Source organism: Zingiber officinale, chromosome 3A, assembly GCF_018446385.1.
Source record: "Zingiber officinale cultivar Zhangliang chromosome 3A, Zo_v1.1, whole genome shotgun sequence".
In the NCBI taxonomy this organism is placed as follows: Eukaryota; Viridiplantae; Streptophyta; class Magnoliopsida; order Zingiberales; family Zingiberaceae; genus Zingiber; species Zingiber officinale.
This window is the reverse complement of record NC_055990.1, coordinates 150880618-150908478: the sequence shown is the minus strand read 5'-3', so window position 1 is coordinate 150908478 and position 27861 is coordinate 150880618. Positions and strand designations below refer to the sequence as shown.

At 36.4% G+C, this 27861-nt stretch overlaps 3 protein-coding genes across 6 annotated transcripts; all 3 read right to left on the bottom strand.

The window, feature by feature from the left end:
- Positions 1-409: 409 nt before the first annotated feature.
- LOC122052820 (4-coumarate--CoA ligase-like 6) lies at positions 410-7370 on the bottom strand. 2 transcript variants are annotated; one of them, XR_006132101.1, is made up of 7 exons: positions 7312-7370; positions 4610-5766; positions 3112-3301; positions 1282-1427; positions 990-1114; positions 814-916; positions 410-611 (listed from the first exon to the last, which is right to left on the bottom strand). XR_006132101.1 is itself a non-coding variant. In XM_042614531.1 (7 exons), the coding sequence occupies exons 2-7, from the start codon at positions 5654-5656 to the stop codon at positions 495-497; spliced, it is 1671 nt and encodes a 556-aa protein (XP_042470465.1). In that variant the 5' UTR covers positions 5657-5766; positions 7312-7370; the 3' UTR covers positions 410-494. The 2 variants fall into 2 exon arrangements, 1 of the variants encoding a protein (XP_042470465.1); XM_042614531.1 differs by having other exon boundaries at positions 990-1057.
- On the bottom strand, positions 7187-21281 carry LOC122052822 (ubiquitin-fold modifier-conjugating enzyme 1-like). Of its 3 annotated transcripts, none has more exons than XM_042614536.1 (3): positions 20887-21281; positions 20569-20740; positions 7187-7384 (listed from the first exon to the last, which is right to left on the bottom strand). In XM_042614536.1, the coding sequence occupies exons 1-2, from the start codon at positions 21279-21281 to the stop codon at positions 20611-20613; spliced, it is 525 nt and encodes a 174-aa protein (XP_042470470.1). In that variant the 3' UTR covers positions 7187-7384; positions 20569-20610. The 3 variants fall into 3 exon arrangements, with proteins under 3 accessions (XP_042470470.1, XP_042470467.1, XP_042470469.1); XM_042614533.1 differs by having other exon boundaries at positions 20609-20740; XM_042614535.1 differs by lacking the exon at positions 7187-7384 and having other exon boundaries at positions 20429-20740.
- LOC122052821 (ferredoxin C 2, chloroplastic-like) lies at positions 20429-27861 on the bottom strand. Its single transcript, XM_042614532.1, has 7 exons — positions 27517-27861; positions 27378-27441; positions 26941-27029; positions 22507-22575; positions 22355-22399; positions 20887-22105; positions 20429-20740 (listed from the first exon to the last, which is right to left on the bottom strand). Exons 1-6 carry the CDS (start codon positions 27787-27789, stop codon positions 22061-22063), a joined length of 585 nt encoding a protein of 194 aa, XP_042470466.1. The 5' UTR covers positions 27790-27861; the 3' UTR covers positions 20429-20740; positions 20887-22060.

The following is a 27861-nucleotide window of genomic DNA, read 5'->3' as shown; positions in this document are numbered from 1 at the left end:
ATAATGACTGACATGATAACTTTTATTTTTGAATTTTCTTGTATTAGGTAAAAAGTATAAACTAAATAGTAGTTTTAGTTTTTTTTATTAGTTTTAATATATTTATGATATCCTAGGAAGATATTTTAGTTTTTAATGGTTATGTACCACGAAATCGTTTTAATTTATTTGGATTTTACTAAAAAATTATTTGAGTTTCCATAGATTTTTTTAAAAAAATATTTTTCGAGATATTCTTACGGGTCGAATATTCGGGATCCCAAACAATCGGGTCCCGACACTTTTCGGGTACGGGATCGGGAGAAAAAAAAATCTCAATGCTTATCGGGATGGGTATTGGATAAGGGGGTTACGGGACGGATCCCGATCCGATCCCACCCCTGCTTTTGAGATACCGTTCTTCCTAAAATAAATCACATAAGAATTCATTTTTAATAAATATATATATAAAACCAATTTAGGCAAAGTGGAAGCTGACTCGAATGGCCGTTGAACTACAGTTTGGAATAGGCTAAACTGTCACGCAGTTTCCTTCTAAGTACTTTTCCTGATGCTGATCTGGGAATTGAGTTAACAAAGACGACCTCTCTGACCTTCTTATATGGTGCCACCTTGAAGAAACCACCAAAGCCAGCAAAATTAATGAGAAACATTTAATATAAAAGCATAACAAAGGGTTAAACTATTTAAGTTACCGTTTTTAAATAAACTAGGAACTTGAGCAGTTGAGCAAATGAAATGGTTTAGGAATCTAAACAAATAATGGCGACCAAGTTCTCATTTGAATATGGATGTAAGTGGTGAATGTCGTACCTTATTAGCCACGAAGTTGATTATGTCACTGGAAGATAGCTTACTTCTTGAGCTTCTAACTATAAATGCCACTGGTATCTCCCCAGCTTCTTCATTCTTAGCTCTACAAAGCGGAAGGATATATTAGGATTAAAGCAGAGGACGGATACAAAGAATCTTCAGCTTTTATAGCTCACGATGTAACTGCAACATCTTGGACTTCTTGATGTGTGATCAAGAGCGCTTCTAAATCAGCAGGAGCTATCTGTGAAAATTTTCATAGGAATCGCATTTCCTCATTACTAATACTTGCAATAGGTACCTTGAGTTGGAGTAAGATAAACTCATAATCAAACGTGTAGATAAATAAAAATTCACTCCTTTGTATTTCTTATTCACAAAATGGTCATATATGTCATGATATAAATACTTGTTCAACAAACAAGAGCATATTTTCAGACTCTCTTTACAAAATGGAATAAAATATACCTGAAACCCTTTGTACTTGATGGTTTCTTTTAAGCGGTCCAATATAAACAAGAATCCATCTTGATCGAAATATGCTATGTCACCTGTTTTCAGCCAACCATCCTCCACAACTGTAGACAGGGTAGCGTTCTCATTGTTTAAATAACCTGTTAAGGCCTAAAGTGAGTGGTTTAACATCTGAAAGGCAGTAATTTAAGCTGAATGCAGACCAAAAAACTGAATGCTTGTACAGGTAAGTGTTCAATATTTGAGCATGGAATTTTAACGATGATATTTTAATCACCAGTTTGCGATTAACAACTGTGTGGTCGGTAAGTTTTGGTAAAGCTTACTCCTGGTAGAGTGTCGTATGTTGAGTGAGAAGAGTATATAGATGACCACTTTGCAGACTAGAGATAGAAAAGAGTACAGACAATTCTATGAATCTTTGCCACAATGAACAAGGAAAAAGGCACACAGGATTAGAATGTGTTAAAATTGATTGGCTAACTAGGTATCCCAAAACTCAAGCTGTTTGAAAAGAGACCAGTTTATATTTATATGATGGACCACTACAGTTGTCCATGTAGGACCAATGGGCAAGCCTCCTAACTTTAGCAAAATGTAATTCTTTGACAAAATTTCAATTGAACAATAGAAAGCTGGACTAAACTAATTGCACTGTAGATGCTTGATTATGCTGACTCTCGGGGATATGAATAAAAGGAATTTTGGATGGACTTCCATCTCCCTTCATTTATGAATTTTCCATCATATTCTCCAGGTAAAAAATTCAGAACTAATCAAACATAACAAATTTGTGCTGACTTGTAAGTTATTCACTGGATCCATATAAAAATTCAGATGATGTGGACCTTATTGTCCTACCAGGAAAGATTAATTGCACCTTCTCTTAAAGATCAATTTCAGCTCATTGAGAGAGTAATGATTATTTTTAATAAAATTAGAAAAATGAGTCAGTCAGTGTATAGGTGGAAGAGTTTGCAATTTCCAATAGAGAACTGAAGATAACAAATGAGAATATTTAAGTATTAAGAGCTAAATATCGAAAATGAAAGCCACAATCTAAGATATTTGAAATTTGAACATAAAAGAAATGAGACTTAAATTTTTGATGCAACACTAGGGATCAACGTCTCACATAGCACATGCAGACAAGATACTTGAAAGATTAGATAAAATAATATTAACTTCTTTTGTTGATTGGAGAAGCAATCTCTATGTGCATATGCCTTGTTTAGCATCCATTTTCTAGAATAGAGGAATGGATACGATATTAGTCCAAGGGCCCTACTTCCCAGAAAACATAGGAAATCCTCTTCTTGCAAAGGATAAAGTTAAACATGGTCTTTCATGTGCTGAGAATATTATCGCAGTTTATACTGAGGTGTCAATCAATATTTTGACCGAAAGAAATTTGTTCAAGATATATTGCCAACCAGATGATCATTTCAAGAGAAGAAATTGGATCTCTTATTCCCATTTATGTTTTGCATTATGTCCATGCATTTTCTTCGAATGTCATTTATGTTTTGCATTTTGTCCATGGTCTTATTCCCATAGAGTATTAAAAGGATGCTTCTCAGTTGCTAATTTTGCCAATGCATCCCCTTGAAGCAAACAAATAAAATCAGACTTCAAAGTGTCTAGATGAAGATTGAAACCATAGGCCCCAATATCAATGACAAGTTATTGTTTGATCAACTAGAAAATCAAAAGAACCAACAAAAACTGCGATCAGGAAGATCAAATAGAAATGGAAGGGAAGGGAAGGGAAGAATTTGGCAAATAAAATGTGTGCTACCTAATTGTATAAATTAGTCTACCTACCTTTCATAATTGCTGGTCCCCGTAGCAACAGCTCTCCGCTGCTACCTGGAGGCAAAGAGAACCCTGTTTCTATATCAATTACCCTAGCTTCCATGTTTGGAGCTAGCAATCCCACAGAAGTATGCTTTTTGGAGTTTATTGTATTGAAACCACGAGTTCCTACTGCAGAAGATTCCGTCAAGCCATATCCCTGGAAAAAGTTTTAATTAAAACTTCAGCTATTGAGCATCAAATTAAGTAAAGCATGGGATGATATATTTTTCAGCAATATTATCTGCCTAGAAGCTAGCCACATGCTGGCAGAGAACATTGATACAAAGTTACTTCATGCAACTATTTAAAGCAAGAAACAAGAGTCTGCTTGGACACAATTTGTGAATTTCTAGAAATTACATAATTTCTGAAAGAGACGGCGCAAGCTCACTAATTGACTGTGCAGCAGTAGTTTGAGCAGGGGAGTCAAAGAACGCACAGTCCCAAAAATAGAAGAAGACTTAAAGATGTGTGTAGAGGAACGCATACAAGATTAAGGTGGGATCCCAACATCGACCTCAAAGCCCAATGAAAATAGTTCAAGTGATGCAATAGTAGTGAGTTATCCTTGACCCTCACGTATGGTAAGTATAAAATAAGTAGAACTACGTCAATCCTATTCCTTTTGAATCCCTCTGAAGGAAGATACCTATAAATATAAATATTCCCCTACAAATTTGAGATGTAACATTCTCATACAAATTTAAGATATAACAAGGATGATCCATCTTTGCCTCACCCTCACATATGGTAAGTATAAGTAGAACGATGTTACTGATCCTTCTGAATGAAGCTATCTAGGAAAGTCAGATTCAGATTGCAAACATAAATATTCCCCTACAAATTTGAGATGTAATATTCTCATGAAAATTTAAGATATAATATTCATGTCGTATTAAATTGTTTTTATTTTCTAAATTTTATAATATTTTTCTGATATCTTTCTTTTAGAAAAATTAATCTATTTTCTGATTTTTTTTAAAAAAAATATATTTTATTTTGGTTTTTGTTATTTTTTAAAAAATTATTTTTTTGTCGCATGGACTTAGGTCGAAGCAAGCCAAGGTGCAAATCAACCAGGTCCGGGTCCATCAAACTACGACCGATTATACAGAACAACCAATTAAGGGTCCCGCAAACAGTCAAGTGATTGGAAGGATTATCAAAACTAAATTAAATATCAGTTTTTGGCAGAATGAAATCTATGTTAGGGTAAGCATTCAAGAAGTCAGATGTATGAATGTAATTCAGGGTAGGTAATGCAAACGGCCAAAGCTATAGGAAGGAGAATCACCAAAATCTAAATTAAATGCTAGTTAAAGCCATAGGAAGGAGAATCACCAAAATCTAAATTAAATGCGAGTTAAAGCCATAGGAAGGAGAATCACCAAAATCTAAATCAAATGCTAGTTAAAGCCATAGGAAGGAGGATCGCCAAAATCCAAATTAAATACTAGTTTCTCACCTGAATTAAATCTACGTGAGGATAGGCATTCAAGAAGTCACGCATCACTTTTTGGTTCAGAGGAGCCGCGCCGCAAGATACTTGCACTAGAGTCTCCAACCGAGAGCCACCAGTCCCCTCCGACCTTGCCAGCGATGCCAGAATCGGTGGAACCACTGGGAAATGAGTGACCTTCATTGCATCTATAACCCTCACCGCCTCGGCCACATCAAACTTCTTCATCACGACAATGGCCGCGCCGAAAGACAAGATACCCATCGAGAAGAGGGAAAGCCCGTAGATATGGAACATGGGGATAGCGGCGAGGTAGACATCCTTACAGCTTTCACGCTCGCACTGCGACGCCTCGAACCCCACAAAAAGCTCCACCGCGGCAATCAAATTTCTATGGGTGAGAACGACTCCCTTGATGTCTCCGGTTGTGCCCGACGAGAACAGTATCGCCGCCGCGTCCGTCTGACGAATCACCGGCCTCGGGGCGTCGGTAGGGCGGTTCGACATGAGACTGTAGAAATGAGAAAACTTGGACGGACTGGAATCGGGTTCTTCAGGCACGATGACAATCTTAACGCCCAATCCGGTCAAATTGGGCGCATTCTCGGCGGTGGTAAAAATTAGGGTAAATCGGCACTGTTTCATTTGTTTCACGACCTCATCGGGCTTGCTTAGCGGGTTCATGGAGGAGAAAATCGCGCCAGCGGCGAGGATAGCCAGGAAGATAACGGGGAAGAGAATGATGTTGGGTAGCAATACGAGGACGACGTCATTGGCAGTGACGCCGATCTGGGAGAGGCCAGAAGAGAAGGATGCGACCATGCGGCGAAGGTCGGCGTAGGAGAGTGAAGCGCCGGTGGTGGAGTCGACGAGGGCAGTGACGCCGCGATGGGGCTGGGATAGAACGAAGGAAACGAGATCGATGAAGGGGTCTTGTGGGAGGACCACGGGCGGGTGCTTGCTGCAATGGATGCCTGTCTCCTGGCAGAAAAAGGAGGGGATTTGCGAGCCGAAGTGAAACTTTGGAGAGTTTGCGGAGCTTTTGTCCGCCATGGAGAAGGCAGAAGCCGAGGTCTGAGAGGAAGGAGGATCCGACGTCCGAGACTAGGAGAGAGCGGAGCCGACCGGTTTTTAAAAAACAGCAACAACTTTCATTTTTGGCCCTGATATATTTGCCATTTTCAGCAGCATATTTTGAAATATATATATATATATATATATATATAAACCAAAAAGTTTTCTAAAAATAGTAACTACCAAACTTCCCGTCTATATAAAAAGAGCATGGTCCTTTCCAGATCTGAAATTTAAGGCATGAGCATAGCAAATAGTAGGATCGACAACTTCTTTGCTAAGTTCAGAATTAATGATCTCCTCCGTATTATTCTCTTGATACAAGAGCAAATCTACCAAAAAATGACTATTTTTTGTTAATGTAATAAGGCCACAAAACTCTAAAATTCAAACGAATACAAAGACAATACATAATGAGATTGTACTGGCAAACAAAGGAATGAAGGTGCTTTGGCTCAACTAAAAATTTAAGAAATTGGGATAGTTCATTTTTCAAGACTGGTTTTGCCAAAAGTTTCCTTCAAGATCATACCACTAATTCTAGTGCAGGCTATGGTATTTGCCAACAGCAATTCTTGGATGGATTTGGGTGGCTTTGATTGGAGGATCAAACTGTTTTTCAAACTGTAATTGAGAAGTTTTTTATTTGATGTAACTAAATCTGCAACGAACTATTTGATCTGCATAATCTCTCTGGCACTAGCTATAAAAGTGTACATAACACGTACGTTGCTCATTATTCCTCCTACTCTATAAAATTGGTGGATACACCACTTGGGACTTGGCTTTCCTTTCCTTCAAAAGGGAGGGAAAATATAACGCGAGGTTCACTTGTTTAGCAAGCATAGAACTGCACCTGAAAGATCCTGGTTTTGTTTATCATGCTTCCTTTTTATTGATGCCAAATCGGAAAGACCAGGAAGCTTTTATTGCTCCAATGAAGGAGAGATGAAAAGCACCTTCACAGAGCAAATGTTGGAAGCAAGATAATGTCTCTAAAGGTGCATTCGTCACCTTAACGATCCTCTTAGTATAGACTCCATAGATATAAAGAGAAGTAAAATAAGATAACGTCTCTAAGAATTGATGACGGAGGATGAAAACGGGAATGAGGATTTGATCCCCATTAGTTCGGGTTCGGGAATTCTCCGAATCCAAAAAGTGAAGATGGGGATAGGAATAAAGACGGGGATAGAATTTAGGGGCGGAGATAGGGATGATAAACCTGGTCCCGTCCCATTCCATTGTCATCCCTACTCCGACTCAAGAAGACACAAGGAGAAAGGAAAACGAGACGGAAGGGGAGGAAAGGAACGGAAATTCCAGATTGAGACGGAAGAGTGGCTTGGATGGGAAAACAGGAACTTCAAGGGGAGAGTAAATCAGATTAACGGTGGGAGAAAAGGTAGAGACGGTTTTTAGCTGCTTTTTTTGTTTTTTTTTTGGTCCCATAAAAAAAAATCAAGAAAAACTGAATTTTGTACATTGTAATAAACTATATATATTAAATAAAAGTAACAAAAAGGCGAAAGATTTGCAATAATAAGAAATTTAACTACAAACCCAAGATGTGTGCTGGGTTTTAAAATATAGGAGCTAGAAACAGTGAGGAAAGGATACAAGTCAAGTGTTACCGCAAATCTTAGAAGCAAGCATGGTTTTCCAACACCTGAATCTCCAATAAGCAAAAGTTTAAATAGATAGTCACTGCAAAAGAAACATGCCATGCTGTTAGTTGCATACAAATAGATCAGCAAAATCCACTGAAAAATAGTGTCAAAATTTGTAATATTAACAAGAGTGGGATCCTTGCAATGTCCCTTGCGACATATTTGTTGGATCAACAGAATGCTTGCCTTGTCTTATTAAGATTTCATGCCTAAACTCAACCAAGTATATATATCTTAATTGTATGAAGTTCGCAGTAAATCCATTGTGGTTGACCCAAGGGAACCTACTGTTCCACCTATCCACCATCACATAGAACTCATTGATACAGGTGAGTGAGAGACACGAGTGCCATCCTGTTCCTCAATCCCATGAGGAGCCACCAGAACTGCAATGGGAGGTTTGATGTGGTATCGAGAAGAAGGGAGAATCTTCCTTAGTTCCATGAACCTCCATCAAGATTGCAAGGATTCCATCGATTGTATGCAAGCAGCTTCATCCTAGACCTCATTATTCTAGCGGGTGAGAATGCATTATTTTCATAACGTTGCCATAATATTTGATCCAATAACGTAGACAGAAGTGGACAATGCAAAGGACTCAACCTCCAAACCTTTTATCTATCTAAAATCTAAGAAGGACAGAGAATTGACAATAAAACATGAAATCATGCATGTGCTTGATCATAAAATACTCCTTAGATTCAAAGAAAATTCCCATAGGATTTGTAACTGCTTGTGCTCTATGATTAAGAGAAAGCAATCAATATTCAACTGACACAAAAGGTCTAGTCAGCAAATATGACAGTATGAGCTGAAACATGTGTTGATAGGATGATAGAAAATTAAGAAATATATATATTATTATCCAAGAAATGACAGTAAACAGATAAAATGAAACAAAACAGGAGACCATGGCACTGGTATCAAAAGTTGTGGGTTGAAAAGGTCAAAGGAGATATAAGAGATGTCATATAAGACTTACTACACTTAAAATAGATCTAGGGGATCTTGGTGTTAAGTTTAACACCTCACATAATTCTTCCAACTTAATTAGTGTGGTAGATGGAAAAGTAAATACTGGATGATCAACTTAATTATGTGGAATTTTATTGGTTAATCAGATAGTTGGATCAATGCAGAACAGGAAGCCGTAAAATAGCAGAACAATCAAAATTGTGGGATACAAGTTAAAATTTTATTTGACTGCTAAATCAATGAAATGAATGTGAAGAGAAAGATCAGAAAAATAAAAATAAAAGGGAAAATAATGGAGAGGGATACTGTCATTGAATACGATCAGCAAAAGCAGAAGATTAACCACAGTCCACGATCACAAAGAACTAAATATTTTCATTGTACTAGGAGAACAAAAACAAATCAATTCCTTCACTGCATGTGAGAGCAGGTGTGAACTGGCAGTAATACATAAAAGAATACCTAATTTATCCAATTGGTTAAACATGAAGAATCGCCGTCAACTTCTGAAAGTTCTTGCTGAAGACGACACTGAAATAACGGCTCATAGGATTTGTTTTAAAACTCGGATCTTAACTAAGGGCATTCATAATTTATCATTGCCATAACACCCACCACTTCATAAAAAAAAATATTGATCCACTATCACATACTCATTATAACAACATCTTTCATTCATACACATCCCTTTTAATATTAACACTCATTATTTATGTGCCCCATAATTCATTGAATAATTTTAAAATTATATCATATTAAATAAATATATTTTAAATATGTTTTAAAATGTTTAAATTATTATTATTTTTAAATAATAATCTTACTTTTAAAATATAATTTTATTATTTTTCAAAAATAATATTAATTATTAATTTTATTGTTATTCAATTATTAATTTTAAAATTTTAATTTATTAATAAATAAAATTTAAAAATAGAAAAAACACATGTGCCCCATCCCACGTTACAATTGAAATTGTTTGAACGTGTTCAAAGTGGGGGTGTTATAACACCCTTCTACAATGGGTGTTTAATATTAAGGGGTGTTATAATACTTATTAACGAGTATTTTAGATGTTCTAAGAATCCTACTCATTCTGTTTCTTTTAAAAACAAGAGAGAGGAAGGATTGAAAAAAATAATAATAATAATAATTAGTCTCGTCGAACTGTTTGTTCTTCGTGATTTTTTTTTCATTTTTTCTTTTACATCTTCACAATATGATATTGTACTAAAAAGTACTTTGGAAAAATGGGTATTATACGAAAGAGGATTCGATTAGGAAAAAACTATTATTAGGGATCCATTTTAGCGCAATTCATAAGGTTATTTATCTCATACATCCTTACTGCTCATAAAATGTTTGTAAGAAATGATGATTTTTCAAAATTTTATCAAAACAGAACTTTGTTATCTTAATTCTGAGGAATTAGTTTCTCTTTCCTTATTATATTGTTAAATTTTTAGCAATGTAATGTTTAACTTTTATTTTTGTCCGGTAAACAAGTCAAACCTGACCAAGCTCTAGGGCTTTCAAGTTTAGGATTTTTAAATTTATTTGATAAGGTAATTGAGTAAAATGAAGCTGAGCCTAAAATAAACTAAATTATTGAAATGATTGTTCAAGCTTAACTTGTTTAAACTTATTTGAGTTGGGTTCGTTTAGATGCTATCAAATTTTCAATTCAAGCTTATTCGATTGTTTAAAACTTTCACTTGTTTGATTGGTTATTGAATTTGATAATTCAAACTTGTTTGTTCATGTTAAAAGTTTCTTTGTTTATTTAGTAGGTTGATAAGAGTTTTATTAATAAATATTGTTCGTGAATATTATTTACGAATGTTATTCATGAATATTATTCATGAATATTACTTAGAAATATTATTCAGGAATGTTGTTCTTGAACGTTAACAAGTTGAATATTCAAGCGTATTTGTTTATTTTAATGAGTTGTTCAAGTTTGTTTAATTGATCTTGTGTGTATTAAACCAACATAAATAAATTTTTACCAAATCAAATACCAAACTTGTTTACGAACGTTCTATTCATTTATAGTCTTACCTATTGGAGTAAAATGTGATATCGTTGATCCCAAGCGGTTAGTATTGCCGATCCCATGATAAGAGTTTTATTAATAAATATTATTCATGAATATTATTTATGAATATTGTTCACGAATATTATCGAGGAACGTTGTTTATGAACACTGTTTTTGAACGTTAACGAGTTGAATACATATGTGTTCAAATTTATTTATTTAGTTTAATGAGTTGTTTAAGTTTGTTTAATTGATCTTGTGTGTATTAAATGAATATAAATAAGTTTTTACCAAATTGAATATCAAACTTATTCACAAACATTTTGATCATTTACAGTCTTACCTATTGGAGCAAATGATAATATCGCTCACCCCAAGCGGTCTAGTACCTCCGACCCCACAACAAGATATACGTAAGTAAATTGATGGTACCCAGATTTACCCCGAGGGAAGTAGCGGATTCTTTCAAGCAATATAGTTGAATCCCTCCCTTAAAGGTTGAATAAACAGAGTTGGGCAATATCATGGTGATGTTACTTAATTCCACCAAGCAGCGTTAAAGGTCTGTCGAGTAATGAGATCATGTTTCCATAAAGAAATTGCATGGAGAATTACAGAACAATATTACTAAGGTTCACCGAGCAATAACTCTTCATCCTGTAAAGTAACTTTATGAAGAACTATTGGGCAATAACTCTGTGTCCCGCAGAGTAACTTTATGAAGAACTGTCGGGCAATAATTCTACATCCTATTGAGTAACTTTGGGAAGGTCTGCCAAGCGACATGTCTATGTTCCGCAGAACAACCTTATGAAAGTCGCTGAGCAATAACTCTAGGTACCACAGAGCAATCTTACAAGAATTGCCAAGCAACACCTCTATGTTCTACAGAATAACATTATGAAAGCTGCCAAGCAATAACTCTAGGTTCTGCAAAGCAATCTTACAAGAATTGCCAAGCAATAATTCTATGTCCTACCAGGCAATCTTACGGAGAAATGTCAAGCAATAATTCTAGGTTCCATAGAGCAATCTTACAAGAATCGTCGAGTAATAATTCTAAGTCCTACAGAGCAGTCTTACGAAGAACTACTGAGCAATAACTCTAGGTCTCACAGAGTCATCTTATAAGAATCCCCGAGTAATAATTCTATATCCCGCAGAGTAATCTTATTGAGTTGGTTGAAGTAATTACTTTGCGTTCCACAGAGTAACTTTATGAAGAATAGCTGAGCAATAATGCTAAGAGTTCATAGGACAATTATAGAAAGGTGTACAAAACAATATGTTGAAGATCATGGCTCAGCTAGAAAAAGGGGGGGGGGGGGGGGGGGGGGTAAATAGTTGATCACCCTAAATTGTTCGCTTCCTATGTATTCATTAGTGCAACGAAATACTAACCAAATATAAATACAAAAGCTAAACTAAAAACCAAAGACAAGAAATGCAAACCACAATGACACTCCTATTTATGTGGTTTGGAGATAAAGCTCTTATTCTATGGTTGTCCGTAAAGTAGACGATCTCTATCGATCGATGGATTACTCCCCGGAAACTCCGGCTAGTATAATCCTTCTTGTCGGTGGAGAAACCTCACCATAACTCAATGGATTGCTATGAAGGCTTGGATACTCTAATTAGGGGTTAACCACCTCTAATTTTGTCACCAAGGCCAGCCACCCCAAGCTCTATTATGTAGAGCCAAGTTGATTTTTCGTTATCAGTTGACTGGTCCTTGCACCAGTCGACTGGTGTTGGCCAACAACACTCTACAGAATCAGTGATTCTGCCAACGTCTCTTTACCAGTCAACTGGTAATATCACCAGTTGACTGGTCTCTCAACCGTCGGGTACAAAAATATTTTGTACCCTGCCCTAATCGATTGGTCCAGTTTTCAATTGACTGGTAAAACCCTAAACCTAGGGTTTCCCTTCTCGAGTACATTTCTCTCGCACTCAGACCCTCACGACTCGCTTGACTCTTCCTCGCAGCCTTAACTTCTTGCCTTCAAGCCTCCTTCCTTTAATTATCGGCCCTCGGATGCATTCAAGCTCGCGGCTTGTCCCAATGCCATCCTTCATATATCTCTCAAAGTGCGCTTCCCTAGGCTTGTCCTTGCTGCCTTGTCCACAGTCTCTCGGATGCTCCATCCTTCACTGAACCCGAAGCCATCAAGGTAAGTCATATGTGTATCTTACAAACCTACACAACTCAAATATACATATCAAATACGAGGATAAACTTAACTTAAACTTTTTGCTCAAATATCAAAATTCATGGTCACACCGAACCCTCAAGATTGCTTTCAACACAATATTATCAAGCAAAGTCCTTTATCATCAAATCTTTGATTGTCAATTCATAATGATAACTGAATGGAGAGATGTCCAAGGCGTTTCTTTTGATCCCCTCCCATCTTGAGTGGCGATTGACGATTGGAAAATAAGTGATGGAGGTTAGAGGTGGTTCCCTTGATTCTTTCTTCATAGCGCATGACACTTAGCGAATGGTGGATGAACATTGGTTGTCAGAGACGGTCTGCTCAGAATCCTCTTCACTTTACATGGCAGTCAAGGATTGGGCACATGATAACGAACCATCAGAAAATGTGTCCTCACTAACTTAGGGTGGAAGAAGTGGGAAGGCGCGAGGACAAGTGACGTGGAGATTCTTTTCTAACAACTATATAAGCACCTCAGACAGTAACTTCTAGGTATGATGATCTTCTTCTTTTAACTAACGGAAACAATTCTTTCTTCTTCAAGTTCTTCTTCTTTCTTTACTTTCCTTCTTTTTCGACGCTAATAACTTGAGCGTCGGAGGGGTCGACCCAACTCTAACCAATGTTACTATTTTATATTTATGAAGCAATATGAGAAAGGAAGACTTGCTGAGAAGGAAGAGACCAAACAAATGGAAAAATGAGTCATCATAAATCAAGGGGGGATTTTACCCTAACACAGTAACCCTTTGTATGGAAAGGTTAGACACCTAATAAAACATTTTATATCTGTTAAAAATTAATCCTAAAGCTTATTAAAGTAAATACTTTTGTATATACCAATTATGTCAATTGGTAATAGCATAACATTCTAAATCATATTAAAAATCCGTTCAAAATTGATCCTTGTGTCAAAAACCTAGCTACCATTGTGGCAAGGATTTTGTTTTTACCCAAAAAAAATCTGGGTTCAATTTATCAAACCCATGTTTTTGACTTTTGGTGGGCCCAATAAAATTAATTATTAATTTTTTAATATAATTTAATTATGTTTTCAGATTTTCTTTTTGCCTTGATTTTCAAACGTTCATTTGTTTTTTTGCAAACGTTCATTTTTTTAACGTTCAATTTTTCAAACATTCTTTGTTTTTTTTCAACGTTCATTTTTTTTTCTAACGGTCACCAATTTTAGATTATATATATATCTATCATCTCTTATAATATTTTCTCATTCTTCCTACCCCATTCTTATTTTTTGTAATCCATTTCATCCTTTATTCTTTTGAAATGGATCCAAATTATAGTGAAGGTTTTAGAAATTTTTTCAATTCTAAAAATGCAACTTCGCAAAGTTCACGTAATCGTCCTGATGTTCAATATTCTCAATTTTCCACTTACACACACTATCCTCAAAATTTTCCAAATATTCCATACATTTCACAATTTCTTCCAAATTTTCAAAGTTCTCAAAACTTGTCGGCTCCTCCGAGTAATGCCCCTCAACCTCCATTTTATATGTATCCTCTCGAATATTGGCAGTCTATGGCAAGCCAATTCGTAATGTCACCCACTTCTTATGGAATTTCATTTTCACAACCCTCATTCATGCTCTCAGATGAATCAAGAAGGGCTAGCATAGACATATTCGGGACCGACAAAGAATCAGTAACACCACTTAAGGTTCTAGAGTTGAGCAATGAAGGGAATTTGGGTGTGTGTAACACCAAACGAGCAAAGTGGTCATGGATGAAGAGATACACCTTGCAAAGTCATTGATCAATATTAGCACCGATCCAATCATCAGTAATGATCAAAAGAAACAAACTTTCTGGAAATGAATCGCGGATTACTACAACAAGTATCAGCCTGATGGATTTGTGGAGCGACCTTGGGTGAAGGTAAAATCACATTTCTATAGGTTCCATCCAATGGTGAATGAATTTATAGCAATATACAATAACTTTTATACATATCATGAAAGCAGGTGGAGCGATGAGGATATGCCTATGAGAGCACATACAATGTGGCAGGAAAATCATTGCAACAAGTCCTTCAACTATAAACATGTTTGGCGAGTTCTTAGAGATTATGAGAAATATGCTCCGCAAAGAGTTGATCATCGTGCTAACAAACAATCTAAGACCTTAGAATCAAGAGGGCACAGATCCTCATTCAATCTAGATGCTCCTATCGACGCAGATGATTGTGAAGTTCATATTCGTCCAATGGGACAAAAAGCAACAAAAAGAAAGGGTAAATCCAAAACTAGAGATATTGATGACATGGAATTTGATAATAAATGGCAAAAATTGGAAGAATTACCAAGAGAGCGAATTGAGATGCAAAAGCATGAGTGACAATGAAGGAGTATGAAATCTTTATGAAGGATACTAGTGGAATGACAGAAGATCAGCTTAAGTTACATTCTAAATTTTGTGAAAATATTAAAAAGAAATATGATATGTAGCGGATGTTTTTAAGATTATCTTTATAAAATTTGTTGATTTTATTTCATCCATGTAATTTATTTTTATCTATATTAATGTTATCTGTATTGAAATGAGTTTTCTAAAACTTGGAGAAATAATTGAGCATTATAACTAGAGAGTCAGCTTAAAAATAGCCGTTAACAAACTACAGATGGATAAAATTGATCGTTACTAAAGTAGTCGTTATAAAACTAGCTGATTTAAAAATAGTCATTACAAATTAGTCGTTATAAAAATAACCCTTACAAACTAGCCATTATAAAAATAACCCTTACAAACTAGCCGTTATAAAACTAACCGTTACAAATGCCTCTATATATTCATGTATTGAAGTTAGAATCCTTCATTCTACTAACATTGTCTTCTCAAACCACATTGATAGTATTCATTTATTTCAAATGCCTCACGATCCCAATCGCTCTAGGCGTTCTATTCTATGTGATCAGTGGAGAAATTTTTTGGTAGATTCAGATGATGACATGGATCAAATGATGCTGATGCTACTAGAGCATGAAGAAAAAAAAATCTAGCAACTCAAAGTTCTTCTAGCAGAACTCATAGAAGGTATTTAAATCAAGATCGTGAAGTTGGACATGATCGCCTCTTGAATGATTGCTTCTCTAATCAGCCAGTATATCTTGATGAAGTATTCCGACGGTGATTTCGGATGCGAAGAGAGTTATTTCTTAGCATAATCAATGCCTTGCGACATCATTCAGGATATTTTAAATGGAGCGTTGATGCAGCGGGAAGACGTGGTTTGCCACCCCTTCAAAAATGTACGGCCACTATCCGTCAATTGGCGTATGGATCCCCTACCAACATTTGTGATGAATACCTACGCATGGGTGAAACAACTGCTCTAGATTGCTTGGTCAACTTTTGTCAGTGTATGATTGAAGTATTTGGGCCACAATACTTAAGAAGACCTAATATTTCTGATATCCAACATTTGTTTGAGATGCATGAATAGAGACACGACTTCCCTGATATGTTGGGTAGCCTTGATTATATGCATTGGAAATGGAGAAATTATCCTGTTGCTTGGAAAGGCCAATTTAGTCAAGGTGATCATGAGGTCCCAACAATTGTGCTTGAAGCAGTTGCATCTGCAGACTTATGGATATGACATGTTTTTTTTGGAATCCCAGGGTCATGTAATGATATCAATATACTTAACGAATTACCTTTATTCAACGAAGTTCTACAAGGACATGCACCATAGATTAATTTTATAATAAATGATACACAATATACAAAAGGGTATTATTTAACTGATGGGATATACCAAAATGAGCTACTTTCGTTAAGAGCTTTCCGTGCCCCCAAGATTCCAAGAGAAAAATATTCAAACAAAGACAAGAAGCTACAAAAAAGGATGTCGAGCAAGCATTTGGAGTGCTCCAATCTCATTGGGCAATGATCAGAGGTCCAGGACAATTTTGGTATAAGAATAACTTGAAGGATATCGTGTATACGTGTATTATTTTACACAACATAATTATTGAGGATGAGGGGGATGAGGTAAGCAATTGGTCTAATGCTGAAGAAGATCTTCCGGCATAGATATTTCAAGACTCTACCCAAGAGTTTGAAGAATACCTTCGAAAAAACTGCGAGCTACATGAAAATCAAGTACATCATTAATTTCGAGCCGACTTAGTTGAGCATATTTAGACATGCTACGAGCATGATCAGTAAAAGATTATTTTTATAAATTATTTGTAATAATTTATTATTTAATGTTGAATTTCTTGTTTATACATTTATAATATTATTTTTTTTAACAAATTAGGTGATATAAGAATGACTCATTAATAAATAATTGAGATTTTTTTAAAGATATGTGAATTGTTGAGTGTGAGACCCATAAAAAAGTTAAGGGAGGTTTTTTAATAGTGGAGAAAAGAGTGAGATTTTTTTACTTTTGATATGATAATGATATGACATCATAAAAATAGAAAAAACCTCACTTTTGAGGTTTTTCATTGGAGATGCCCTAAGATGAAATTTACATATTTTGACTGAAACCTACTTACCGTTGGTGACATGGCACCACATTGTTTGTGGGTCAGTGGGAAAATATTTACCTAGTATCACAGAATGTTGTTACAAGATGATCCTTATTTATATGCGTCAAATAAAAGTATCCAATCTTATTGCTGTTCTCAATCTTGCAGAGAGTAACTCCTTTTTAGATTTTATTCTATCATCCTGGAAAAATGCAGGTGCTATCAAAAAGCAGAGGTATTTTTACTGAAAACTTGTGAAGCACCCTGGACCTGGAACTGGTTGCCCTTTTAGCAATAAGCTTATGTTACATATCAATAACAGTTGGTTTAATTGTGAAGTTTTGGAATGAGAGTTCCGTTTCAGTTTGTTTGTACTCGTGTTTTATATGCAAGGTAATGCCTTTTTCATTTAGTTACTTTATAGTGAACCATTTCTTGTCACTGTACAAGCAGCGATTCAGAACAATTACAAGCAGCTATTATCGAGGTGCTCATAGCATCATCGTAAGTCTGAAATTGAGATAAATATTATGCTATTGTACCACTTTAATCTCATTAAACAACCTGCTAATGCAAGTTAACAGGTGGTTGGGGAATTTTTATCCTCCCTTACTCCTCAAATGACCTATTTCCTTACATTCCAATTTGGGATGTAAGGAAGTTACCCTCTCTTTCCTTTCCTTCCCCTCTCTTCCCTTTCCATTAATGAACCTCCCCTCACCCCCATCCAAATAGAGACTTAAAATAAATCCTAGTTTTCTTTCTATCCTCTCCATAGCATGCCCTTGTCATATGAAGGTGCAATCCTTTCTTCTCGCCTAAGCTGAGATAAAATTTCGACATGCGACCCACCTATCGTTGTTATGTCACTCATGCATGAACTCGTCATTGTCTTTACTTCTCATTGTCATGCCACCTGCAACATTCAACTATGGTAGCAAAACAAAACCTTTTCCCTCAGCCCTCAAGCAAAAACCAATAACCTCTTAGGTTGTCAAGCATCAAAGAGTCAAATGGATATAAGAGATTTTATGGTGATGTACACCTAGTTGCTTCATAATCGAGCATTCCTTATCAAAGGGTGCCTCAATTGCTTCCTCAAGAGGTTGTGAACCCTCTGCCCTCTATTTCCTCCTCTCTACTATAAAAACAGCGCTATCAACATGGTAGTCACATGAAGCACACAACTTATTTGGCATGATTTCTAGATGCAAAGGATTTTTTATAAAAAAAAAAGGACCCATTTAAACATTTAAGAAAAGGACAATTTTTATATATTTTTTAAAAGATGCTAGAATTAGAAAAAAAGGATGGATGGGAAAAGGCTTTCAAAAAAAAAAAGGTCCACTTAAAAACAAAATAGAGAGGGAAGCATTAAAAAAAAAAAATCTTCTCCCACCCTTTTTTGTCTCAAAAACAATTACTTTCTATCTCATCTTTTTCTTCTTGTGTCCATGATTTAAGATAAGTTATAGCCTATAATTTCAAGTACCCATCCCCCTCTTGAAGTAAAATGATCAACAATTAAATAACATAGTAATGTTTCTCCCCTCTAAGCCAATGATTAGAACTTTAATCACATTTATTTTTATAATACATTTTCTATGTTAGTAAGTTAGTTACAACTTCAAACAGATAAGATTGGTCATTTTTCCTCTTCCTCTTTTTTTGAAAGCAAATGCCTTGTGTGTCTCATCTCTTGGAGTAAGATGGGCCTTCACTTAGTCTCTCACCCACTCTAAATTTCAAGAGTTGATGTTGGAATTTTAATCTATCATTTCACCCTCCAACCTCTCAGCAATTCTCATTCTTCCTCATAAACTTGTGAGGTGTCTTTAATCAAAGGGAGAGTGAAAGCAGATTATATGAAGTCCTATGAAGATCTTCACTAGCTTCACTTTTTTGGATGCAAGCCAGCTAAAGCCCTTCAATAATTTTAGTTTTGGAAGATCTATCTTAATAACCACAACCAACCAATAATTCTCAAATCAATCCACAGCCTCATGTTGTCATCCTACTGCCTAAGTACTGTGTCTTGATTTTTACTGTTGTTAAGTGTATTAGTCATTTTTTTTTTGTGGGATTCTTTCACAATCCATATAAGTTCGACATAATTGATAGATAGTAATTAGGCTCTAACAAGAGGAGGATCATTAAATAAAAATATTAGATATAGCCTAGTCTAAGGAATACCTTTTTATGGCAAAATTTTAGATAGAATTTGTAATTAGATACATGAGTTGTGTTTAAGGAGTATAGAAAACATAACTCTAATTCAAAACTATACTATCTAAATACAAAATTTTCATCCCTCTCAAGTATATTTATTTTCCCCCTACTAATCGCATCCATCAATGCTACTCCTTTCCCTAAAAGTATTCCCACATTCCAAGTTGCTAAACTAAACCTACAATCATAAGTAGTTTCTTTTCTTGCAGTGGCCCATAGCCACAACAACTCTTTTCAATTTTTCATTATATATGGTGATAGTAATTATGCTGATGTGGTGGGTTACTTCTAGGTGAACTTATAAATCACTTTTTGCAAATCGAGCTATTCAAAAGGTAAAGATTCCTCGAGTTAACATCTATGTTGAGGGTGACAACCTAACCTCAACAAATAACAAATACAGTTATCATCTATGTTAAAAGGTTTAAACACTTAACTTTGGTTGTAAAGGCTAGATGTGCATCTCAATTTTTCTTTTTCATCTAGGCATGGGATGAGCATTGGAAGTTTTTGCAAGTGAATAACAAAAATCTGAAGAGAAAGGTGTAACAAATTATTCATGAATTACTGCAAGATGTAGCCCAAAATGGTACTAATCAATGTGGCTGTAACTTAGGGAATCATGCAAATAAACAAGCATGTGATAGCTAACTAAGATTTATTTACAATTTTATTTCAATCCAACAATCAGGTAGAGCTCAGTGTATTACTACTGTAGAAGGCAAATACGAGGCTGTAACCTGTGGACCAAGACTGGTTTATACAATTTATGCTGGCCTGGGCAGTAAAATGAAGATGAGTGAATTCACATGTAAGTTAAAGCTTATGTTTGCTAATCACTGAAATGACAGGACGGTTCAATATGAGTCTTGATCAAATTCTGCTTATTTGTAAATGAAATGACTTACTGGAATAGCTTGGCATAAATACAGAGATTGGCTCCCCTCCAAATTCTAATGAAATAGAATCAACAACTTTGCAACATAAATAGCCCATCAATGAAACTGTTGTTGTAGTCCAAATTTACATTTAGCAGACTGTTTGTCTATGATCAACCTCACTTAGCATAAGACTCAATCATTGCATCGACAACATAAAAACATGTCGAGAAAAAACTTGGACAAAATAAAAGATTTAAGTTTTATTAGTTTCATCAAAAGGACGGCACACACATAATCCGGAACAACACAGCTATTGAAATTCAATTGTTACTGTAACATTAAGCAAACTTATAAATCAGTTTAAGAAATCTATACTTGCTCTAATGCTTAGCTTTAATGGCCATGAGAGACAAACCATCAGGATTCCGATGAGGAAGGCTCGTCATCTTTGTGTTTGACTACGCCAGAGTCGACAAGAATTGGCACCTCAGCAGCGAGCCAAGGCGCGAGGCCCAGGCAAAGGGCGTGAGCAATTCCAAACCTAGGGCTGTAAATTGACAATAAAATGATCAAATTAAGCGTGAAAAGAAATCTTATACAAGAAACACAACAAGAGAAATATTTTCAGATAACCAAATTAAGGAGGACAACGAGAGAGAGAGAGGATCCTTCTTTACTGTAGGGATGAAATACCAGTTCTTGGCCCAGAGTGGCTTGAAGTGGACGGTGAGGCAGATCTTGCCACCTCGGTACATCTTGTGGGTCTTTCCGTCGAGCTGCGGTAGCTCCAGCTCTGGGGCGGTGGCGGGATAAGTGACGGGGATGTCGAACTGCAGTTGAAACTCGTAGCGTCGGAGGTTGTGGACGTACCAACAGGTGCCAGTCCAATGCGTGCCCTCGGGATTGGCGGCGGAGATACGGAACCAGTCATTGTCGCGGGACTTGTTCATGGTGGTATAGGCGATCAGTGCGCGATACTCCTCCTTCAGCCGCTGCGTCCAGGCCGCACCGTCTCGAGGTCCCGCCCTCGTCGAGAGGAGAGGGATCTGCGTCAGCGCCGACTTCGTGCTCGAATCCCACCCCTCCATGGAACCTCCTCCGCTCTTCGATTCGATTTCCCGCAGCCTGTCGTGCTCTAAAAGAGGAGATCTCTACCCTTGCGGCTCTTTTACCCCTCTCCGGCTTCCGCGGGCGTTATTATTACGCAGCATAGCGGATCGGGGTGTGATCCGACCCGCTTGATACATCACGCATCCAAACCATTAGTGACATATTTTATTCTTTATTGATGATGCTATTATTATATTAATATACTCTGAATTAAGGTATAAGTTATAATGTTATATTAAATTTTCAATATTATAAGATTGTGACTATCCCTTCAAATCTACAATATGTAAATACAGTCAATTCATGCCTAAGTTATTTATAATAAAAACCTGAATTTAAAACCTAATTAGGATCATTTTAACAATTTTTAATTAGATACAATTCATAAATACAAAAACCTAAATTAACTTTTACAAGTTAATAAATATTCAGGTAATCGACTTAATAAATATTTCTGACTCCATCAGAACTCACCTTGATCTGCTACACGAAGCCGTAAGATCTGAATATATTGTAGCAGCTAGTAGAAAATATATATAGCCAACATAACTTTGATATTGAAGGGAATTGTAAGATCTGCAAACAGCTACAAATTATAGATTTCCTAAACGCAATTTTTTTGTGCAAACAAGCGAAGATTGATATTTAATATGAGGATCGAGTAAAGGTACGTGTAATACACACTAGATCAAAGACACAATCAGGAAAGAAAAGCTCAGCAGATTATGAGTAATAGTTGATCTTTCCAATTGTCCATTCATTCATCGCCCATAGCCAGCTCCAAGGCATAGTCATCTCTTTCCTGCAGTTTATGAAATAGCAGATTAGTAAGGAAGACTACACTGCTCTGATAAAATGTCACCAGGAAAAAAAAAGAAACAAGGAGGTGAACGACCTCAATCCGCATATATCAATGAAAGGAAGACCCACTAGAATATCAACTTCAATTTATATTACATAGGCATCAAACCATTTTATTTTTCAGTGTCTAAAGCAAGAAGATAACTAGTGGAGAGACTTTGAAGTATCGAGTCGGTGTTCGGAAACTTACAACTGGGCCTCGCGCAAAATACCGCCCGAATTGGAGCCAGTACACCTAAAAAAGAATGAAATTATTAAAGAGCAGATGTATTTAAGTTTCCATTACGTGCTCAAGCTATTACATGAGGAGAAAGCTCAATGCAAGATGTTATCTTGTAGTACCTCATCTTCATCTTGAGTTTCAACTTCAATATCAGAAGATGGAAAACCCACACAGAGTAATGCGTAACCCTGAAAAAACAACAATAGAACTACAGCAGTTGAACGCCTACCAGAAAGAAAGAAAGAAAAGAAAATCTCAACTCTAATCTCCTAATTTTGCAGTGTGGCAATGTTAGAATTTTGGAACCATAATTGTAATTATAAATGTCTAATGTCATCAATTAAATAAGTCATTATTTAATGTGATCAAATTTATGATTAAGGAATATGACTTAAGGGTTTAATTGTTGTGAATAAATTAATGTGGATACCATGTGCAATTTCTAATTTATTGAGGGGCCAAATTAGAAATAGGCAAACTTATGTTTCTATAAATAAGGGTTATGGTCCCAGTTTGCAGATGATGCTTTTGTTTTGTTTCCTCATCGACAAAATTCTCTGGATACTAAGGAAGATCTGCAAATTGAAAATCTTGTCCAAAATCGATTGCATACTATGGATTCTGGTACGCTTCTGTAATTTTATCTATCCAGTTTATACTTTCTTAAGAATTTGAATAGAATGCATAAGATTTACGTTGAGATTTCTCAACTTAATTTTCTATCAATTGGTATCAGACACAAACGTTTAGGACACATCTCTAGAAATAGAGTTGAACGACTTGTATCAAATGGAATTTTACACTCTATTGATTTTTCAGACCTAAATATTTGTATTGAATGCATTAAGGGCAAACAAACCAAAAGAAAGAAAGAGAGTGCATATAGAGCTACAGAAGTATTGGAATTGATACATACAGATGTTTGTGGACCTTTTCCAACACCTTCTTGGAATGGTCAACAATATTTTGTATCATTCATTGATGATTATTCTCGATATGCATACCTATTTCTTATTTATGAGAAGGCTCAAACATTAGACGTTTTCAAATCATTTAAAGTTGAAGTTGAGAACCAACTAAACAAAAGAATTAAGAAAGTCAGATCTGATCGTGGTGGTGAATACTTCGGTAGATATGACGGTTCAAGTAAGCAACGTCCAGGACCTTTTGCTCAATACCTAGAGGAGTGTGGAATCGTCCCACAGTACACCATGCCAGGCTCACCATGCATGAATGGTGTAGCTGAACGACGTAATCGAACTCTTAAGGATATGGTAAGGAGTATGATTAGTCATTCAACCTTACCAATGTCACTCTGGGGAGAAGCATTAAAGACAGCAGCTTACATTCTAAATCGAGTATCCACTAAAGCAGCTACTAAAACACCTTTTGAGCTTTGGACAAGGCGAAAGTCAAGTCTCAAACATTTTCATATTTGGGGATGTCCAGCTGAGGCTAGACCGTATAGGCCACATGAAAAGAAACTGGACTCCAGAACTATAAGTAACTACTTTATTGGATATTCTGAGCGATCACGGGGCTACAAGTTTTATGATCCTAAAGTAAAGACCATCTTTGAGACGGGAACTGCAACGTTCTTTGAGGATATTGAGTTTGGGGGGAAGAATAAAGTAACTGACCTTGTCTTTGAGGAGGAATGTATTCCCACTACTCTTCAAGAGGAAATAGTTTATATTCCTATGATTGCTTCTAATAATGATCAGGATTTTATTCTTGTCAGTGATCAGGATGCAATACCAGAACAACAAGACATTGTTAATCAACTCCCAGAAGAACAAACTCAACAACCTCAAGAACCAGTGTATGTAGAACAAGTGCCTTTACGAAGGTCCACTAGAGAAAGGAGGAGTGCTATTTCGGATGATTACATAGTGATACTTCAAGAACATGAGGAAAATGATGGTATGGCGGAAGATGATCCAATCAACTTTCGTCAAGCCATGCAAGATTCAAATTCTCAAAAGTGGATTAAGGCAATGAATGAGGAGTATAAGTCAATGCAAGACGATAATGTTTGGGAACTTGTCCTATTACCAGAAGGTGTGAAACTCATTGGTTGTAAGTGGATTTTTAAAACCAAACGGGATTCAAATGATAATGTGGAAAGGTATAAAGCACGTCTTGTAGCTAAAGGCTATACTCAGAAATATGGGATTGACTTTAAAGAGACCTTTTCTCTAGTTTCAACGAAGGATTCTTTAAGGACAATCGTGGCACTTGTTGCACACTTCGATATGGAACTTCATCAGATGGATGTCAAAACAGCTTTTCTCAATAAAGACATTGAGGAAACAATCTATATGGTGCAACCAGAATACTTTGTATTAGGAGATCCAAAGAGTATGGTTTGCAAACTTAAGAAGTCCATCTATGGGTTAAAACAAGCATCTCGTCAATGGTACCACAAATTTCATCAAATAATAATCTCATTTGATTTTGAGGTAAATGTGGTAGATGATTGTGTGTATCATAAGTTCAGTGGGAGTAAGCATATCTTCCTGGTTTTATATGTTGATGACATTTTGCTTGCCACAAATGATATAGGTATGTTAAACGATACCAAGAGATTTCTATCTAGATATTTTGAAATGAAAGATCTTGGTAACGCATCTTTTGTATTAGGAATCCAAATACACCGAGATCGTTCTCGAGGTATTCTTGGATTATCGCAAAAGAACTATATCGATAAGGTGCTTAAAAGATTTGGCATGCAAGATTGCAAACCAGGTAATACCCCAGTTGCTAAAGGAGACAAGTTTAGTCTTAAACAATGCCCTAAAGGAAGCCTCGAGACTCAAGAAATGCAAAAGATTCCCTATGCTTCAGCTGTAGGAAGTCTTATGTATGCTCAAGTTTGTACGTGTCCAGATATTGCGTACATTGTTGGAGTGTTGGGCAGATATTTAAGTAATCCAGGAATGGATCATTGGAAAGCAGCAAAGAGGGTAATGAGATATTTAAAGACAACTAGTGATTACATGCTCACATATAAAGAGGTCAGATACTCTTGAGACCATGGGATATTCTGACTCTGATTTTGCGGGATGCCAAGATAGCATGAGATCCACTTCAGGTTATGTTTTTCTGTTGGCCGACGGAGCTATCTCTTGGAGAAGTGCCAAACAGGCATTGACAGCTTCTTCCACCATGGCAGCAGAGTTTATAGCATGTTATGAGGCATCTAATCATGAAATATGGCTGAAAAATTTTGTCACTGGGCTGCGTATTTGGGGAAGGGTTGAAAGACCACTGAAGTTATTTTGTGACAATCGATCAGCTGTATTGTATTCTAACAACAATAGGAGCTCGACAAAATCGAAGCACATCGATATTAAGTTCCTTGTTGTGAAAGAAAGAGTACAAAGTGGACAGATTTCGATAGAACACATAGGCACAAACTCCATAATAGCAGATCCTTTTACAAAGGGTTTACCACCCAATGTCTTCTATGAGCATACCACTCATATGGGTGTTATTCAGTTTGGTGAAATCTAGATCTAGTGGGCGAGTTTGTACTATACATGTTTTCTATATATGTTTGGTTATGTTGATGAAACATATGTATTTGGAGATTATCTGATCATATATAAAGTTCAATGTTTACTTCATTACACTTTGTATAACTTAAGTTAAAGTTTTGATCTCACTTTGGTTAAAGAGGACCAGTTGAAAATTGACATGAATAGATCACCTTGCATGTAATTTTCATGCCACATATTCATAATTGATCTATGTCATTTGATTATATTGATGTACGTGACCATTGATGGTTTAGTTGTGAAAGATACAACGAAGACTACATTGATCCTATATCTATATAATTAATGGATGAGATTGTTAAGGAAACCCTATAGTTATGATGACAAAAGTTATGAGCTCATTAAGGTTAACATTTATAAGTTTACACATATGGTCCAGTGGGAGATATTGTTAGAATTTTGGGACCATAATTGTAATTATAAATGTCTAATGTCATCAATTAAATAAGTCATTATTTAATGTGATTAAATTTATGATTAAGGAATATGACTTAAGGGTTTAATTGTTATGAATAAATTAATGTGGATACCATGTGCAATTTCTAATTTGTTGAGGGGCCAAATTAGAAATAGGCAAACTTATGTTTCTATAAATAAGGGTTATGGTCCCAGTTTGCAGATGATGTTTTTGTTTTGTTTCCTCATAGACAAAACTCTCTGGATACTAAGGAAGATCTGCAAATTGAAGATCTTGCCCAAAATCGATTGCATACTATGGATTCTGGTACGCTTCCGTAATTTTATTTATCTAGTTTATACTTTCTTAAGAATTTGAATAGAATGCATAAGATTTACGTTGAGATGAATGCATAAGATTTACGTTGAGATTTCTCAACTTAATTTTCTATCAGGCAATTCACCAGAAGCAAATGAAGCTGATGCCACACTGTCAATGTGCTTCCAAAAGCACTACTATACGAATTAATGAAACGAATCGGAATATGTTCAAGTCACTCTAATTGGCAATAGGAAAATCTCAAAAATATATCCGACCTTATCTTTCAATTCTGCAGATATTCCAAGAGCTTCTGGTTGTCTAATTTGACCAGATTTTACTCGAACAGCACAGCTAGTACAGCAACCTGAACAATACCAAAATAATTTGGAGGATTACCTCCTGAAATATTTTGACAACAAATACATAGCCGATTCAAAGTATGGATTATGTAATCCCAATCACTAATATACCCTGTTTGTGTGAAATTTCTAGGATTCAGAAAACAGAAAATGATATTGATCATGCTTGATTAATCTATAGCTTCCAACGTTTAGATTCGAGTAGTTCCAACCTTGGATGCACGGTGAGTAGTTTAAATGTAAGAAATATCCTGCACGTAGTTTAATCATTTGGTCGAACAACTTAAAGGCGAGGATGGCATTCACTGAGAGCCAAAATAATTAGGGGTGTGGAAAGGCCACAAGTTGATTACCGTGCCTGCAAGCAAAGGGGAGGGATATGTTCTGCGCCTCCGCCGTGTGCAGTATGTATTGATCCTGATCTCAAAAACAGATGCAATGGCTAATTGGCAGAGGGGAATGGGCGAGAGCAAAGCCAGAGATGAGGGTTACCTCCGGCACAAGGAATTCGTGGACCGCGCCGCGCTGACGGTCGTGAACAGTGACCCGATGAGTCCTTATAGAAGTCGAAGCTGTCGTCGCCGTTGAGGGCTCCGAGGTTTGCAGCTCTCCGCGCGCGGATCTCAATGGCCTCCTAATCTGACGAAAGCAGGGGCGAAAGAGAGGATTTTGAAGTCGTGCTTGGCCCTGGCGGAGGCAGATTGAGGAGGCGGCCGGAGCGAATGGGTGGACCATCGCCGAGAACGGCGTCGCCACCGTGTTCATTCCTCAACGAGGCGGCGTTCGCTTTTCCTTCGCGGCCGCTGCTGCCGCTTTCATTTTACTTTCTTTCTGGCG

Bases quoted from the DNA above. Each gene is read 5' to 3' on its own strand.
- LOC122052820 (XM_042614531.1), bottom strand. From the start codon at position 5,656: ATGGCGGACAAAAGCTCCGCAAACTCTCCAAAGTTTCACTTCGGCTCG. The intron at 917-989 runs GTGAGCTATAAA...TCCGCTTTGTAG, and splicing joins CAAGATGTTGCAGTTACATC to AGCTAAGAATGAAGAAGCTG. The intron at 612-813 runs GTACGACATTCA...GGTTTCTTCAAG, and splicing joins TCAACTTCGTGGCTAATAAG to GTGGCACCATATAAGAAGGT.
- LOC122052822 (XM_042614536.1), bottom strand. From the start codon at position 21,281: ATGGAGGGGTGGGATTCGAGCACGAAGTCGGCGCTGACGCAGATCCCT. The intron at 20,741-20,886 runs GTATTTCATCCC...GTCAATTTACAG, and splicing joins CCACTCTGGGCCAAGAACTG to CCCTAGGTTTGGAATTGCTC.
- LOC122052821 (XM_042614532.1), bottom strand. From the start codon at position 27,789: ATGAACACGGTGGCGACGCCGTTCTCGGCGATGGTCCACCCATTCGCT. The intron at 27,030-27,377 runs GTAATCAACTTG...GGTATTGTTCAG, and splicing joins CCCCTTTGCTTGCAGGCACG to GTTGCTGTACTAGCTGTGCT. The intron at 22,106-22,354 runs GTAAGTTTCCGA...CATAAACTGCAG, and splicing joins ATTTTGCGCGAGGCCCAGTT to GAAAGAGATGACTATGCCTT.